This window comes from Perognathus longimembris, chromosome 1 (assembly GCF_023159225.1).
Source record: "Perognathus longimembris pacificus isolate PPM17 chromosome 1, ASM2315922v1, whole genome shotgun sequence".
NCBI lineage: Eukaryota > Metazoa > Chordata > Mammalia > Rodentia > Heteromyidae > Perognathus > Perognathus longimembris.
The window spans coordinates 3314771-3332256 of record NC_063161.1 but is presented as its reverse complement, the minus strand read 5'-3'; the positions used below and the strand labels follow the sequence as shown (position 1 = coordinate 3332256).

The window sequence follows — 17486 nt, the reverse complement described above, 5'->3', positions numbered from 1 at the left end:
AGAATATTCGAGTGGTCTAATAGAAAAGCAAAGGAGAATGTCCTTCTTGAGGTGGTGTTGTGATAGGCAGATGAGGAAAGGCTTCTGCTGAGGCTCTTGACTTCAAGTTGAGTTTCTCACCACCACCCCCTCTGTTCTTTATTTAGATGTTGCTGTCCCTCATGACCATTAAAGGAACCTCTGTATTTACAGTATCTAGTTTTTGGTTGACTTTTTAAAAGGATGAGCAAGCAATCTTAATGCTTTACAGATGTGATCATTTAAATTTTTTCTTTATTTAAATGTTTATGTTTTCAGTCTTAAGTCAGCTGCACTGTTTTATAGGGTTTTCATCTTATATTTGCTATTTTAAGTAGCTGCACAGAGTTAAGATTCCATGTCTGGTTGTGAGTACAATGGTTCTTGGTCAGTGTCACCACTTATAATGTTCTTACCCATTTCCCCCCTCCCATCCCTGCCCTCAGGTTACAGAATTCAGTTGCTACATAATGTACATTGGCCATTATAGTAAAAAATACTGTTTCAGGGGCTGGGGATATAGCCTAGCGGCAAGAGTGCCTGCCTCGAATACACAAGGCCCTAGGTTCGATTCCCCAGCACCACATATACAGAAAACGGCCAGAAGCGGCGCTGTGGCTCAAGTGGCAGAGTGCTAGCCTTGAGCGGGAAGAAGCCAGGGACAGTGCTCAGGCCCTGAGTCCAAGGCCCAGGACTGGCAAAAAAAAAAAAAAAAATACTGTTTCAAAGCATTGCAAGTTTTTGTTAAGCCCTTAATAATCTCTATGTATTAAATTTGCTACTAGGGATACTGTTATTTCTTATAATGTTGTTTTACGTGTTTCTAAATTGGACTAAAAGTCTCATTTCTTTGCTTGGAAGGTCTTGTTTAAATCACCCAGATAAAAAAATCGTTGCCTACTGTTCAATGATTTTGTTCACATCTCTGAATGCTGAAAGAATGAAAGAACTGGAAGAAAACCTCAATATCGCGATTAATGTCATAGAAGCTCATCAAAAGCAGCCAGAGTCAGAGTGGCCGTAAGTATTGTTAGGACTCTGATGATCAGGGACATCCTGGCAGATGGTGCTTTCCTCATAGATGCTTAGCATCATCACCATCTTGCTAGCTCACAGTGTTGCCCAGGCTGGCTCAAAAAAGAAAACATTGCTAGTGTGTACAAGTGTGTTTGCTCATTGTGTCGTCTTGTACCCCACAGTTTTGCTGAACTTATTATTAGTTCTAATAGGATTTTTTCCTCTCTGTAAGATCATGTCATGTGCATGTTTCCCTCTACAGTGGAGTCGCCGTTCTTTTGAGTGCTGCTCTGGTTGTCTGGACTGGGGCTTGCAGTTCAGTGTTAAGTAGAAGTGCTGAGCAGACATGCATATGCCCCTGGCCTGAAGGAGTCCCAATCTTAGCCAGAGTCCTCCAGAGAGATGGCTGTTGTGTCTGAGCGCATCCTTGGACACCGTGGAAGACCCCTTTCCACCTAGCTTTCCTGGACCTAATGAGATGTCTGACAGAAAAGCACCAAACTACACCTCAGAACTTACAGATTTGTTTTCCCATCTTCCTTTCTCTTAGAAACACCAGGGTCTTTTTGTTGGGATACACGGGAGCCACAGCAAAGTGTAGGCAAGAAAGTCTAGCAACACACTCGGTATGAGTTATTGGGATAATGTCTTTCTAAAAACACTTGCCTTTTTTTTTGTAGGCATGAAAGATGTTTTCATGCTCTTAGATTACCCTGCATAAATCCCAGGTTCCTATTTTGAATTGATCTAAACCAGACAGTAAATCGGTAAGTTAGAAGAGAATTGATGCCTCAGTGTGGAATTACAAAGTAGAATGGCCACGCTTTGCTGATTGTGTGGTCTGATGGGTTTTTCTGCATGTGTTATTACTGCTGTGCTACTGTTACATTTGCACACGCGCATGCTTATGTGTGTGTGTAGCACAACATAGAGTTGAGAACCAGCTTGCCAAAGCCGTACAACTAGTGGATTGTATAGAGGCTTGAAAGCTATGCTGAACTCTAAACCCTTTTTACAGCATCACATATGATAAAAATAGGCAATTTTCAGGGTGTAGGTTTATATTTTCAGGGGAGATGAGGTTAGTCTTGGCCTTTAACTGATAAATTTTGGGCATTCTTTGGAGCTTATACTGAATTTCACTACAAAAATGAAATTATAAATGAATAAAGTATTATTTTCATATTTAGGTTATGTTGTGGACTTGTTTTCTATGAGAAAGATTAATTTCCAGACTCATAGCCCCTTTGCCCTAGGGATGTTTCCTGCCTGATGCATATGCATGTTATTATCTAGTATTAAGACAGGAGGAATATAAGCATAATTGTCTTTCCTCTTGCACTCGCATCTGCACGCCAGTTTCATTGTACTTAATGCTTTTAATGGCCCATTGAGATGTGAGCTCCCTGATGGGTCCGTAGCAAGATAGCATCTGGTATTTGATAGGTTATTATATAGTAAACGGTTCTGCTGAAGGTAAGTGCCTGAAGCACTTGCCAAAGGGAGTCCTGCCTTGCACAGTGAGGTACAGACCTGCCGGTCAGAGAGGCTGAATCTCATTACTCAGGATTCCCTGAGAACAGGCTTTGTCTTTGCTTCATGCTGTCTATTTCTAAGTTCCTTTTGTTCTCCTCTAATGAGTGCTCATTACTCCCCCTTTCCAGAGAGTCTTAGAACTATCCTTTTAGCTTCTTTGATCTCCTGTCCTTGTCCTGTTCTTTGTCCCCAAGTCACTGGTTGTATACATTGTGATGTTGCTGTAATTTAGGATGTTTGTCTACCTGTTGTGCCAACACAGAGTTCTGTAATATCTGTGTGGATGTAACTCCTTCTCTATTGACTGGAGAAGGCTTTTAGAAATAAGATGTATGTTCTGACCCCTGGCTAAAATATCTAAATATTGAGGGTTTTTGTTGTTTTTTGAGATTGGATTTCAGACTGGCCTTAAACTTGAAATTCTCTGCTTCAGCTTCCCAGGTGTTTTATAGGCATGTGTTAACACAGCTTGTTTGACTATTGATGTTCCATTTTTTTTTTTGGTAGTGGTTGTACTTGGGGTTTGAACTTGGTTGAGCCACTCACCTAGCCTATTGTTTTGCATGAATGTTCAGTGGCAAAATATTTTTGATTTCCAAGCAGCTGAATGATTTTCAGAATCCCTGTTTTATTTTTGAACCTAGCTTAGAATGAATTTCAGATTTGCAGTTGGTGGCTTACCTGAACTGATACGAATATTACTTGGTCCCAAATTTGATTATCAGCTCTTATTGTTAGTACTAATTGTGCTTTTTTAGTTAACCAGGCAGTTTTAAAGATTGTAGTCAAAATATCTGTTTAGCTTTTGCTTCTGCTTTTTTTTTTTTTTTTAAGGGAGAGGAGGGGGTTAGTGTTGGGAGAACCTCGGTCTTGTTGATACTAGGCAAACACTACCAGCACTACATCCCCAGCTGAGAATTTGCTTTTACTCAAATGCAGTCTGTTGAGATGCTTTCGTTGGTTATCACACTGAAAGATACTGTTAATAATTGTTATCAAGTGATTAAGCCTTCAATATATTTAATGTTTTAGAATCAACTCTTAGTACTGTAACCTTCCCTTATATTTCTTAGTTTCTAAATCTTTTCCTCAGATGCCCTCTGGTAGAAGTAGTTATGATGAGGAATTGATAATACTCTTCAATCTTTTTAGCTGTCACAGTGATATTTTAAAGAAATATGTCCTATAATCTTTGCCTTGGGGGTCTTCATAGCTGATCCCTTTAGGTTCATGTGAGCACAGTGCTTGACAATGAGGATGTTTTCTTGGTAACTTGAGAATGTTTAAAGAATGAAAAATCAAGCCAGGATTCATCACTGCATTGTTGGCATATCTTATATGAAAGTATGACGCTCATTTCTTTGCCTTGTCTTACGGTATGAGTACAGTGGTTTTCTGTCTATATCTGAAATTTTAGCTGAATTTCACATTACTATTCATAGTGAAGACTTCCTTTTTCCATGAAGGTGAAGGTTCTTTTTAAAATGGAATCAGTTGTTTCAATTAATTGTTCAGGTTTAAAATAGGAGAAAATCATTTCAAGCATATTTTTGTCCATTTTGCTGCTAATAGAAAAATAGTGAGCAGACTAAAACATTTAGGATTATAGCAATAAGAAGTTTAAGAAGATGAAGTGTTTTAATGTGTAAGATGTACATACAAAGCATGTCTATTTTACTGTTTCCAGTAACCATATTTTTCCCTCTGCCTCTCCCCCTAGGTTCTTGATTATTACAGACCACTTCCTGAAAAGCCCAGAATTGGTACAAGCCATGTATGACAAACTGACCAATCAAGAAAGGTAATGCCAAAACCATTGTGGTCTTGAGACTGTAGCATTCCATATGGAGTGTCCTGCAGCTTGACTGAAAACGGTGTGGTTTCTCAGCTGGCAGTGACCTCTAAATACATGTTTCCGTGTGGTGCTGGGTTTGCATTGCTTGGTTAACATCACAGGTCAGCCACAGCAGGCAGTGATTTACACAGAACTGGAGAATTCAGGTTGGTGCCACTATTGACTAGAGGCATGAAAAAAATAGGCTACAAGCAAAACTTTATGCTTGTGCTTTGATTTTATAATGGAAATTTACACAACTATGTAATCTAGTTCTGTATTTTGACAGGTGCTCATTTGTTATGCTACTGGCGTGATTATTTGGGTTACATACTCTAGGTTTGTAGTTTTCAGATAGAAAAGTTGGACAACAAGAATGGATAGCTGTCCAGTCTTAACAGTACCGTAGTGGGAAATGCTGGCACCTTGCTTCTTGCTTCTGGGCCTTGTCATGGGATTCTTGAGGGGATTTTAGCTGTGTCTTATCACCTTGTTTATATTCAGTTTCTTGAAAAGGATTAAAGGAATTTGTGTACTAAGGAAAATTTAAATAATTTGCAGCATACTTTCATTCCAATTACATGTGTTTTGTAATTTTATTAGAAATGTCACCATAGGAGAAATAATAAATAATATTTGTCCAGTAGATCATAGCTCTACTGATCACAACTTAAATATTTTACCTTTTGATAGTAGCCACAATTTTTATCATTACAGTGGTTTTGGAATTCTTACTATGTATTTAGATTTCAGTAACTAAGCTTTCTATACTCTTTTGCAGGCGTTTGTTAAATACTTTTTTACCAAATGCTTCTAGCACACAGGTTTAAAAAGTTGATTTGAGACTGTGATCCCAGATCCTGGGGGTGTTGGTGTAGACCCAGGATGATTCCAAGTCTGTCCAGCCTGGGCTACATGGCAGCTGTGGGGAGCGTGCTCACAGCACCAAGGGTCCACAGCCTATTCCCTCTGTCCCTTCTCCTCTCTTGGGCAGGACCTCCATTCACTCGCTGTACATTGCCCTCTATCGAGACACATCCGCATTCGTCTCCTTGTGAGCTTGTCTTAAGTAACTGCTCTGACCCAGTCAGGTACTCTGATTCAGTGTACCCAGAGCCAGGCTTTTGGCATGTGAGCTGGAGCCCTACTCAAACACACCGCTAGCAGGCTTTCTCCATGTGGGGATTTTGCCCTGCTTGCCCTGTGACCTGCACCCTGTCAGGTGCCTCTGCAGCACCTGACTCTTGTCTATAATTTACTGAGGTAGGAATGAGGAGGCTCATTCATTCCTTCCTCCCTTCATTCCTTCAATGGCATATTGCCTGGATCTTGGTTAGCTTGCTCTTGAGGGTTAATGACATTTTTGGTCTCTGTGGCATACTACTCAACAAATTATATGTGTGGAGCGGTTCTCAAATTTTGCTGGAAAAGCCAGTCCTTGAATTTGAATTACAGATATTTTATTTCTAGAATTATAGGATATTTTATTTTCTGTTCTGGAATACTCAAAAACCCACTCTTTCCCTCCTCCTTTTTCTTCACTCTTGGTCCTCTCAAAAATAGTCTTTGCAGGATAATCTAAATAGAGTTTTAAAAGCTAGTCTGGCCAGGCGCACTGGTGGCTCACACCTGTAATCCTAGCTGCTCAAAGGCTGAGATCGGAGGGTTGCTGTGTGAAGCCAGCGTGGGCAGGAGCGTCCATGAGACCCTTATTTACTATTAATCACCAAAATGCTGGAAGTAAAGCTGTGGCTCATGTGGTGGAGCACTAGCCTTGAGCAGAAAAGCTCAAGGACAGTGCCCGGGCTCTTGAGTTTAATCCCCAGGTCTGGCACAAAGAAATGATAAAACAAGAAAGCCTTGTATTTGACATAAATTTTAAGTATAACTAAAAGTAAATTTCTTATATAGAGTTTCCCTAAAATCCCTTACATGCACATTGCCTTTTTTCATATGAAATAAAAGGAAAATCCTAATTTTGAGGTGAGGTTGTAACTACTGAGAAGGGGGTGGAAATAGAATAGATATAGAATAGAAAGAGAAATGGACTGCAGTGCTGAGGAGCCTGCAAGTGGCCGATGGGGGCCTGTGGGGGAGGGGAGGAGAAGAAGTAAGACTTTACTCTAGGCCTCCAGCACACCAGAGCCAGTAAGGTAATGAGTATAATTGGTGAGACCAGGGGCTGGGAATAGGGCCTAGTGGCAAGAGTGCTTGCCTCATAATTGGTGAGACCACTCCTGTTCTGTGTTCAAAGGAGTACAGTCACATGCCCCACCTGTTGAGACAGTCCCATAGACGCTAGTGGAGCTGAACAAGTCCTAATGACATTGCAGCTGTGGGTACATCTTGGTCATTCCAATGTCCACACATCAATCACATTCCTCAGGTCTGTGGTAGTGATGATATGAACAAATCTGACTGCCAGTTGTGTAAATGTGTAGTATATATCACTCCGTAGACTGCTCAACGCTATTTTGTTTTTGATAAATACTGCTCCTAACTGTATAATTCATTCATTTGGCAATACTAGCGCTTGAACTCAGGCCTTTTGCTTCCTAAGCAGGCTCTCTACCACTTGAGTTTCGCCTGGGGCTGGCCTTGTATTGTGTTCTTCCTACCTGTGCTTCCTGTGTGGTGTCACCACTCCTGATTTGTTGCTTATTGGGGGTCTCCTTAATGTTTCTTTGCTTGTACTAGGGGTTGAACTCAAGGCCTTTGCGCTTGCTTGACTTGCTTACTTGGCTGGCATTCTACCACTTGAATTTATACCTTCAGCCTGAACCGCAGTCTTCCAGATGTCAGCCTTTAGTTAGCTAGGAGTAGTACAGCCTGTAGCTACTAGTGCCTGGCTGAGTCTCATTAACTTGTTGTCTGAACAAGCTTTGAACCGTCATCCTTGAGATCTCTGTCTCCCTCATATCTGGGATTATAAGCATAAGCCACGGCTCCCAGCCCTATCATTATTTTCGACTGTGTTCTATTTATAAAAGAAATTGTGATGGCACAGCAGTAAACTGTATTAGGCTGGCATCAGCCCCACCCATGCCTGTTTTACTGCGTCTCTTGATTGCATCTGGAGTCTGAGTGATTGGCCTACACCTAGGTGTGTAAGTGTGCTCGATGGTGTTTACATAGTAAAATCCCCAGTGATTCCTTTGTCAGGACTGGGTACTGTTAGGTGGTAAGACACCTATGTATAGTGTGACTGGAGCAGGAAGCCGCGTGATATTTTATCCCGTTAACTCATTGTGCAGTGTATTTCACTCCCCACATTATCTGTGTCGAAGAGGGCTGGCAGATGCACTGCATGATTAAATGATTTTGAAAAAGTTTCCTTCTTGAGTACCTGAGACAAGCTATATTGACCTGTGTGATTATTTTCTTTTTAGATACAGTTTTATTGTTATTTTTCAGGTGTTACACAGAGGGGTTACCAGTTCATAAGTCAGATGTCACCCCTTCCTTCACTTGCCTCCCATTTAATCCCCCTCCTATTCTTGCCCCAAGTCACACAGTTCATTTTCCGTATGTGCCTAGTATGATTGTATTTGTTTACTTTTCCTCTCTCCCTTTCTGCACTCCCCTTAACTCCTGAAAAGAATTAAAAAAAACGTCAAATACCACCACCAACAAAACCCCATGTTGTGTGTGATTATTTCATATAAAAAGATGGTTTCTGGTAGTGGCGGAGGGAGAGAGTTGCAGTGGGAGGGACGGCCCACAGTGTAGATAGCGGAACCCTCAGACACACTCCGTAGCACTGGGAACCATTTCTATTGGCAGAGAAGATGACTTAATGAGTAGGAACATTTATTGAAGTGTTGTCTGTGTTCAGGTGATATTCCAAGTTTGTTTGCATTTTTATAGCTTAAAGGCCCATTTCTGATTTTGTAGCCTTTTTTTTCCCCTTCAAAATCATCCGTTACTTACCTCCATAGCTCTCATTGCATAATCATGTAATGCAAGTTATAGGGGTAGTTTACTGGGATTTCCTGTACGTTGTGATCTCTCCTAGGATGCAGCAATGTGGTGATTTCATTGGATAAAGTCACTTTCATTACTTTGCCTCCTGAGTAATAGCGAGGTGGGTGCTACATTGTCAAAGCCAGGAGTTGTGGTGTGGCATCCTGTCAGTAGCTCCCTCAGCCCCTGATCTAGAGATACTATCTGGAGAATGCTCTTCCCTGGCGCTCCTGGTGGTTCTCTCGCATGGGGAAGGTGGTGAGCCTGCCTGTGAGGCTGGCGCCCACCCCATTCACTTTTCAAAGAATAGTAAGGTAACAAAGGGGAAATCAAATCTGAGTGCTGCTCAAGAAAGGGGATTATTTGCTCATTTTGCTTTTCATTAATAATTGCTGTAAACAAATCTAAGGTTCGAGGAGTTTCGAAAATTGCTAAAGTCCCAGGCTGCTTATCTTTGCATTCAGTGTAGCTGTACTTCTTTCTCAAAGGGGTTAGTTTGAGGCCTGGCATACCTCTCAGTGGTTGTGAGACACTGGACACGATGCCTTTCCACCTCTTTTTTTTTTTTTTTTTTTTTTTTGGCCAGTCCTGGGCCTTGGACTCAGGGCCTGAGCACTGTCCCTGGCTTCTTTTTGCTCAAGGCTAGCACTCTGCCACTTGAGCCACAGCGCCGCTTCTGGCCGTTTTCTGTATATGTGGTGCTGGGGAATCGAACCTAGGGCCTCGTGTATCCGAGGCAGGCACTCTTGCCACTAGGCTATATCCCCAGCCCCTTTTCCACCTCTTTTAATGTGCACTTAATAATAGTGTCTGCCTTGAGGAGGCTTGTGAGGGTCAAGTGAAATAATGTGTCTAAAGTACTCCACTCACTTTTGGGTACTTGCACCTGAACAACCTCACTTATTAGCGTTGTTACTATGAATGTATTCATAAAACCTAAACCCTCAGCATTGCTAAAGTGTTGGATTGGTAAAATGAAAGCAAGAGGTATCCACATGTAAGAAGTGTATTTGATAATTCTCGTTTTTAAGCTAAGTCACATTAAAGAAGTCAAGATTTCAAAACACAGGTAATTGATGAAGATTAGCTTTATTTATAAAATGGTTTTCCTAACTAGGCATTATAATTAGTAAGCAAATTTAAAAGTGTTCCCTTAAAATTGTGTCCCTAAGTATTTCCATTGTTGCACAGTTTAAGTGTTCTGTGTTTACTCCTTTATGTTTTCCAGGATTGCATTTCTCGATGTTATGATAGCCAAGATGGTAGGTGATGAGCAGCTGACCAAGGATGACGTCCCTGTGTTTCTGCACCATGCCGAACTGATTGCCAACTCTTTTGTGGATCAGTGCAGGACTGTGCTGAAGCTCACCTCAGAGCAGCACTCCGAGGATGAGGTAAAGAGACAGCTCATAGTGTCAGATGGCAGAGCCTCGACAGGTATTGTAGTTTAGCCCTCTGAGAATCCTTTCTTAAACACCTTTGAAGATATTATACAAGTAATGTATCCTTAAATTAGAGAACTTAGAAATGTCAGATGAGGGGAAACAATGTCCTTATTTAGTCCATTCAGAGGTGATGATTAAAAAAATTCTGTTTAACTCATATTTTCCAAGTAGCTCATATCAAATAACATGTAAATGTGTATGCATATGTATACACACGCACATACCCATCTGTTAGTGGATTCGTTCTAGGCCATCTAATGATCAGTTTTAAGTTTTTTTCCCCTGGATGTAGTAGTCTCCATGAAGGCAGAAGTTGGCCATAGGGACTTAACAAGTACTTGCTGAATGAATACATTTTAGGACATCAGTACAATATTCTAGTGAAAATTTTACCATAATTCAGGATTGGGATGTGATTTAAGAAGTATAGTGTCTTCCTCAGATCTCAGTCTAAGTGGTTAAGATTACAGATGTGAGCCTCTGGCTGTGATTTAGGGTCTTGCTTTTTAATCCAGCCCACCATTCTGTCTTTTAATTGGAGGGTTGAGACCATCAACAGCGTTAATATTAGGAGATATATAGTATTTCCTGTCATTTTGTTGGTTTTGTGATGTTTGCTTCTTTTTTAATCCTCATTTGCTAATTGACTTGTCCAATGGGATTTATTCTTTCCCATATTTTCCTAGTGGTGTTTATCTTCCTCTTCTGTGTGTAGGATTCCTTTAAATATCTTCTGCGTTGCTGATTTAGCAGTCATGAATTCCCATTAGTTTTTGTTTATTCAGTGGGAGGTTTTTATTTCTCTTTCATCTGTAAAGAATACCATTGCTGGTTACATTAATCTAGATTGACACTTTCTTTCAGGGCTTGGGCTATATCATTCCATGCCCTTCTTGGTCTTAGAATTTCTATTGAAAAATCTGTTGTGCTCCTGATGCTTCTGTCTCACAGCTTTCAGTATTCTTTGTTCTGAATATTTAGCATTTTTAATTTAATACGTGTAGGGGTGTTTCTTTTTTGATGTTGCCTGCTCGTTTTTTCTAAAAGCCTACTGTTCTGGGTCACCTTGTCTTTCTCAAGATTTGGGAAAGTTTTATGCTAATATTTTGTTGGTGTTATTTTCCATATTTCTAGCTTGTATTTCTTTTCCTCTTCCTCCTCCATGATTTGTAGGTTTGGTCTTTTCAAATTGTGTCCCCACAGATGTTACATGTTCTGTTCGTAGTTTTTCAGTGTTTTATTCTTTCATTCAAGTGATACAGTTCCCCTGATACTCTATTTTCAACTTGTTTTATTCTATTTGTAAAGCTTTCTATTGAGTTTTTTAAATTTAGATTATCAGGGGCTGGTAATATGGCTTAGTGGCAAGAGTGCTTGCCTCCTATACATGAAGCCCTGGGTTCGATTCCTCAGCACCACATATACAGAAAAGGTCAGAAGTGGCGCTGTGGCTCAAGTGGCAGAGTACTAGCCTTGAGCAAAAAGAAGCCAAGGACAGTGCTGAGGCCCTGAGAAAGCTCCAGGACTGGCAAAAAATTAAATAAATAAATTTAGATTATCAAACCTTTCATTTTCAAGATTTCAATTTGATTTTTTTTCTTTTTAGGATTTCTGCATCTTTAATTTTCCACCATTTCCTCAGGGTCTTCCATACTTCACTTGGTTGTTTATTTGAATTGCATTTGAGTCAGCAGTTTATTTACATTTCTCCTTGAATTTATTCAGCTACTTATATTTGTGTTCTTGTGTGTGTATGTGTGCTGGTGCTGGGGTTTGAACTCAGAACGTGGGTGCTGTCCCTTAGCTTTTTTGCTCAAGGCTGGCATTCTACCACTCAAGCCACAGGTATTCTGGCTTTTTGGTAGATAATTAAAGATGAGAGTCTCAAGAGACTTTGCTGCCCAGGTTGGCTTTGAACCACAGTCCTCAGATCCCGCCTTCTACGTAGTTAGGGTTATAGTCATGAGCCCCTATGCTGGGCTGTACTTGTCTTCTTGCATTACTTAATTGTTCTTACTATTCTTTGAATTCATTGTTTGAAATTTTATCTACTTTACTTTTGTTTAGGTTCCCTTTTTTGTATTTTTATTTACATATATTAGCTCATCAAGTCCTTTATTATGAAAGTGTTTACTTTTCCAAGGGGACAGGTTTTCTTGTTTTTACATATTATGGTGTTTCTGGAATGTATACATAGAGACCAACGTTGGACATTTTAGTCACCTGTAGTCTTTCAGTTGAAATAGTGTCACTGTTGAGGTGGGACGGTTTCCATTTCAGGGCACTGAAATTTGCCCCTGGGAACTGCATCCTCACATGGTTGCTGATGGTCAGGAGGGAGGGCCCACATCCAGGCACTCTTGAGCCACAAAACTCCCACAGCTGCCACCTGTGCAAATGGACATAATCTCCTATATGGGATCTGTGAGCATCCAGACCTGCAGGCAGGCAGGCTCAAGGAGGCCCACCAGTTCTTCTCCAGCCAGTGCAGAATGGTTTGCTTACCCTGCTCTGATGCAGTCAAAAGTCACCCTGAGGACAAACCACTAGGCCAGGGGAGCGAGTGGAAACCGGCACACCCCAGAGGCTGCAACCGACAGTAGCACCTTGTATACAAAGGAAGGAAGGAAGCCTTGGGTCGTAAAGGCCGCCTGCGTTGTGGACACCACCTGTGTAGGGAACACATCCCAGAAGCAGCCACTTCTACATGAGAATTGTTAGTTTACGGTGATCTGAGTAGCTCTTGGGAATCAGGCCCAGGACCCTGAGCATAGGGTAAATAAAGACTTGGCTTGTGAGCCATGCACTCCCTACCTCCAGTGGTTGTTGGAAGCATTTTCATCAAGATATACCTAATGCTTGTGTGTTCTTTCTCTTTGTGGTGTTTGTTCTCAGCCTTTGACAATTACTTAGGTCCCTTCATTTTTCTGGTGTTACAGTCTTTTAAAGAACTTATTAGCAGGAATTATTTTATTAAAAAACACTAATTAACTATTAGATTATAAAAGGTACACTTTGGTTGAGGGAGATAGGATAAATGCTTAATTTCTGTTCTCTCTTGGGTACCAATCTTCATATTGTTTGTTTTGTGGCATCGTTCCAAAGGTGACCAATGCGTTGTCTTTTGCTGAATCCTCATTTTAAACTCATGGCTTTGAACGTACTTGATTGGTTTTGATCCCTTGGAGTTATAATTATTCTAACATTCAAATGTGCCATCATTGACCATTGGGAGCCAGTTGCGTTTGTTTCTGATTGCTGGCTCTGAGACATGCCAAGGTCCTACTGATCATGATCTGCCTGCTTCTTGGAGAGAAATAGTGGAGATCCCACTCTGGGCAGTTGGCCCTCTTTGTTGAAGAGGACGCCTAAGCCTGCAGTGTTAGTGGATTTTCTCAAGACCCTTTTTTTTTTTTTTTTTTTTTTGCCAGTCCTGGGCCTTGGACTCAGGGCCTGAGCACTGTCCCTGGCTTCTTCCCGCTCAAGGCTAGCACTCTGCCACTTGAGCCACAGCGCCGCTTCTGGCCGTTTTCTGTATATGTGGTGCTGGGGAATCGAACCTAGGGCCTTGTGTATCCGAGGCAGGCACTCTTGCCGCTAGGCTATATCCCCAGCCCCTCAAGACCCGTTTTTCAAGGCACTTACCACAAACTTCTAATCTATGCTTTATCCCCACTCCCACTATTTAGTTAGCAAGTGAGAGCTATGGAATAAGGTTTTAAAGATACAAGGCATGGTGGGTACATGGCATTTAAAGATACATGGCATAGTGTAGCGGTTATCAAGTCTGCTTTACACGCAGAACGTCCTGGGTTCGAGTCCCAGTGGGACCACCAAAAAAAACCAAAAACCCCAAGATACAAGGCATTACCTACTATTTATTTTGAGATTTGGGGATATTAGGATTTTTTTAAGTCTTATAACTATAATATAGTAAATTGCACTTAGTATTAACACAAGAAAATAATACTTAAAGAATATTACCTTTGGGCTGGGGATATGGCCTAGTGGCAAGAGAGCTTGCCTCGTATACATGAGGCCCTGGGTTCGATTCCCCAGCTACACATATACAGAAAACGGCCAGAAGTGGCGCTGTGGCTCAGGTGGTAGAGTGCTAGCCTTGAGCAAAAAGAAGCCAGGGACAGTGCTCAGACCCTGAGTCCAAGGCCCAGGACTGGCAAAAAAAAAAAAAAAGAATATTACCTTTATGATCTGAATTTATAGTCGCTACCAAATTTTGTCAAATACTGTGTTACTTAGGTTTTGTGACATCGAGTCTCAATTTGTATCCCAGGCTGGCCTTGAACTTGCAGTCCTTCTCAAGTGCAGGATTACAGGCATTTACTATTATGCCTGGCTAATAGTGCATACTTAAAACGACATTTAAAATCTCTGTGGAAGTTCATCTTTTAATCTTATATGGACTCCACGATGCTTGTAGTTGGTAGTTGGTGGTTTCTGGGTCATACCATCTATTTGTTAGAAATTATGTAGTAGTGATATCGCATAGAGGCTTTTATTTACACAGAAATAGTGCAAGTTCTTGAAGCCCAAGTCTCTTGACCACAGTACTTTACAAGATTCCTGTGGACAAGAAATTAGTGTATTTCATGGAATGTTTACATTTTTAAAGAAGAACTTGCATAATGGGAATGCTTTAAAAAGAAAGCATTTGCATAAATATCATGTGTGCATAGCTTATAATTTTGAGCATTTATCCCACTATTGGAAGACATTTTTGCCTTAATAAGAGTTTTTCTGAAGCCAGGTACTGGTGGCTCAGGCCTGTAATCCTAGCTACTCAAGAAACTGAAATCTGAGTGAAGATCACGGTTCAAAGCCAGCTTGGGCAGGAAATTTTATGAGACTCTTATCTACAATTAACCACTAAAAAGCCAGAAGTGGAACTGTGACTCAAGTGGTAAAACACTACCGCTGAGCAAAAAAAAAAAAAAAAAAGCTCAGGGACAGCACAGCACCCAGGCCTTGAGTACAAGCCCCAGGACTGGCACCCAGAAAAAAAAAGAGCTTCTCTGACTCCTTGCCTCATGAAAACACTTAATGTTTCCATTCTTTTTTTTTCTTTTTTCTTTTTTGGCCAGTCCTGGGCCTTGGACTCAGGGCCTGAGCACTGTCCCTGGCTTCTTCCCGCTCAAGGCTAGCACTCTGCCACTTGAGCCACAGCGCCGCTTCTGGCCGTTTTCTGTATGTGTGGTGCTGGGGAATTGAACCTAGGGCCTCGTGTATCCGAGGCAGGCACTCTTGCCACTAGGCTATATCCCCAGCCCAATGTTTCCATTCTTGATAGCAGATTATTAGTGAAAACGATTACCCAGGAACACACTTCCTAGTCTTTGATGCTGCGGTGTGTTACAGGCACTGACTTTCACATTGATTGCAGTAATTCATTCTCTTACATGTAAACGTCAAATCATTCACCTTTCAGTCTTCTCAGTAGTGAGGGTTCCCTGTCTGTTTTCAGGAGGCGCTGGTCACAATTCGGCTTCTGGATGTCCTCTGTGAGATGACAGCCAACACTGAGCTGCTTGGCTACCTGCAGGTGTTTCCCTGTTTGCTGGAACGAGTGGTTGGTAAGTGAAGCTTCTCATGTGGTAGTTTTAATTAAGAAATCCTTGACATGCTCTCATGTAAGTCTAAACATAGATTCCCTCCCACCCCCTCCTTCCCCTCCCTTTTTTGGATACAGTTTGGAGATCTTTTACCCCCTTTTAACATAATTTTATTGTTATTGTTAAAGTGTTGTACAGAGCGGTTACCATTTCCTAAGTCAGATAATGAGTACAGATCTTTCGGGATAATGTCACTCCTCCTTTCATTTTCCCTCAGTTTAGCTTAGGATGCCTGGAACTTGTGTTAAATTCAAGCTTCAGCCTCCCGGATTGATGAGATTATAGGTGTGCACCACCTTACCTCATACTCTTGAGACATGGTGACTATTTTTGTCTTGAGTGGGTTTAGTGGGGTCCTGGTAACAGCTGAGGGTGGTTAGCCTAAAGTATATTGTGGCTCTGCCCCTTTCCTTCTGTTGAATTTCATATAATAAATGAAAATAAATTAGACTTGTTTACAGGATACTACTGCAAACACCAAGCATGATTTTCTTAGGGAAAATTCTTTTTGCTCTAGATCTTTTACGACTGATTCATGTAGCTGGGAAAGACAGCACGAATATCTTCAGTACTTTGAGTAACATAAAAGCAGAAGGTGATGTCTCCAACATGGCTGAGGGGTTTAAGTCTCATCTCATTCGTCTGATCGGAAATCTCTGTTACAAGAATAAAGACAACCAAGACAAGGTACATCACACGTGTGTGGCTTCATTTAGAGTTTAGAATATATTCAGTTTTTTAGAGTGAGAGCTGGAGGGGCTTCAAAGGTAGATTGAAAAGAGAGTAGATTGAGAAGCTCTCTCTCTATATCTATATGTACGCATACGTATGTGTGTCTAAAACATGTAAGATATATAATGTACATACTGTATTTTCCCCATAAGTAAACAGTGTTTATTTGCATTAAGCTCTTTATTTATATAGTTTTGCATGTATTTGAGATAGTCTTCTTTCTTATAAATTCTTTTTTTCCAGTGCTTGTGTATATATTTAAATAGTAATATGTCACATCCCTCCAGTTAAAAAATTTTAAGAAGTCTAGAAAACTTTCTAGTAGACATTTAAGTAACACTAGTTACTATTGACCATTATTGTAAAAAAATAAAAGAAGTTCCTTGACTTCTATCTGGCACCCTGCTTTGATAGGTAATAGCATCATAGCCTTTTCTTCTAGGTGCTTTGGTGTGGACATACGTTTAAGTATTTGGAAGCTCTGTAGACTGCTTTTAGAAGTCTCTCTTATATTGAATAGCAAAGATAATGTGAGAGGTGACAGACTTATAGGAAGATTGGATCACACGTGTCATCCTGAATTAATCTTCTTGTCTTACTGAAGTTTGATTTGGGGTAGCATTTGTTTCCTTATTTAAATATCTAGTGTGAGGCAGATTATATTTCCCAAGAAGTCTAAAGAAATACATGTCATCTTATCTATGTTTCTACATTGTGAATTTGCCACTCCCTCATTAAGGGTTGGCATCTATTTTCCATCCCTTTGATCTTTCCAGCCCTTGGGATATTGACTGCTTTGAACGGTAAAATGTGGCAGGAGGAGGGATTCTGTGCATTTCTCTCATAGCCCTTGATTGGTCTAGCAGTTAGCATTTGTAGCTTCTTAGAAGCCAGTCACCACGTAAAAAGTGTTGCTTTCCTGAAATCCTTGCTGTGGCTTGGGAACCCACGTGGAGAAGCCCTGTGAGACGGGAGCGCAGGGGAGAAAGGCAGCTGAAGAAGATCACTGCACCAGACACTTGTCTTTGAATAGATCCAGCCTTGGCTCTTTGCTTGCCTAGCTGGTGCTTTGTAGATCAGGCAGGTCCTTTTCTGAATTCACTTCCCACATCATGGAAAGAAAAACCGAAGCAATGAAAAACAAACAAAAAAAAAGTGTAGTTTTCCCTCTGTTCATAGCCCAGGACACTGCTATAAACTTTGGAGGAAAGAAAGCTCTGTGCAGATACTCAGAATTGACACGAACAGGAAGATTCTGGAGTGAAATTGACACAAATACATGTGCACTACACTATGATTGAAACCTTAAAC

The 17486-nt window shown here is 40.9% G+C and overlaps 1 protein-coding gene across 1 annotated transcript in view; it reads left to right on the top strand.

Annotated features, from left to right (window-relative positions):
- Positions 1 to 17486, top strand: part of Atxn10 (ataxin 10) — a 114058-nt gene that overhangs the window by 35693 nt on the left and 60879 nt on the right. The window contains exons 5-9 of the mRNA XM_048353975.1: positions 880 to 1038; positions 4292 to 4372; positions 9597 to 9762; positions 15296 to 15404; positions 15961 to 16130. Of these exons, the coding sequence (XP_048209932.1) occupies positions 880 to 1038; positions 4292 to 4372; positions 9597 to 9762; positions 15296 to 15404; positions 15961 to 16130 (685 nt within the window). The remainder of the gene's footprint in view (positions 1 to 879; positions 1039 to 4291; positions 4373 to 9596; positions 9763 to 15295; positions 15405 to 15960; positions 16131 to 17486) is intronic.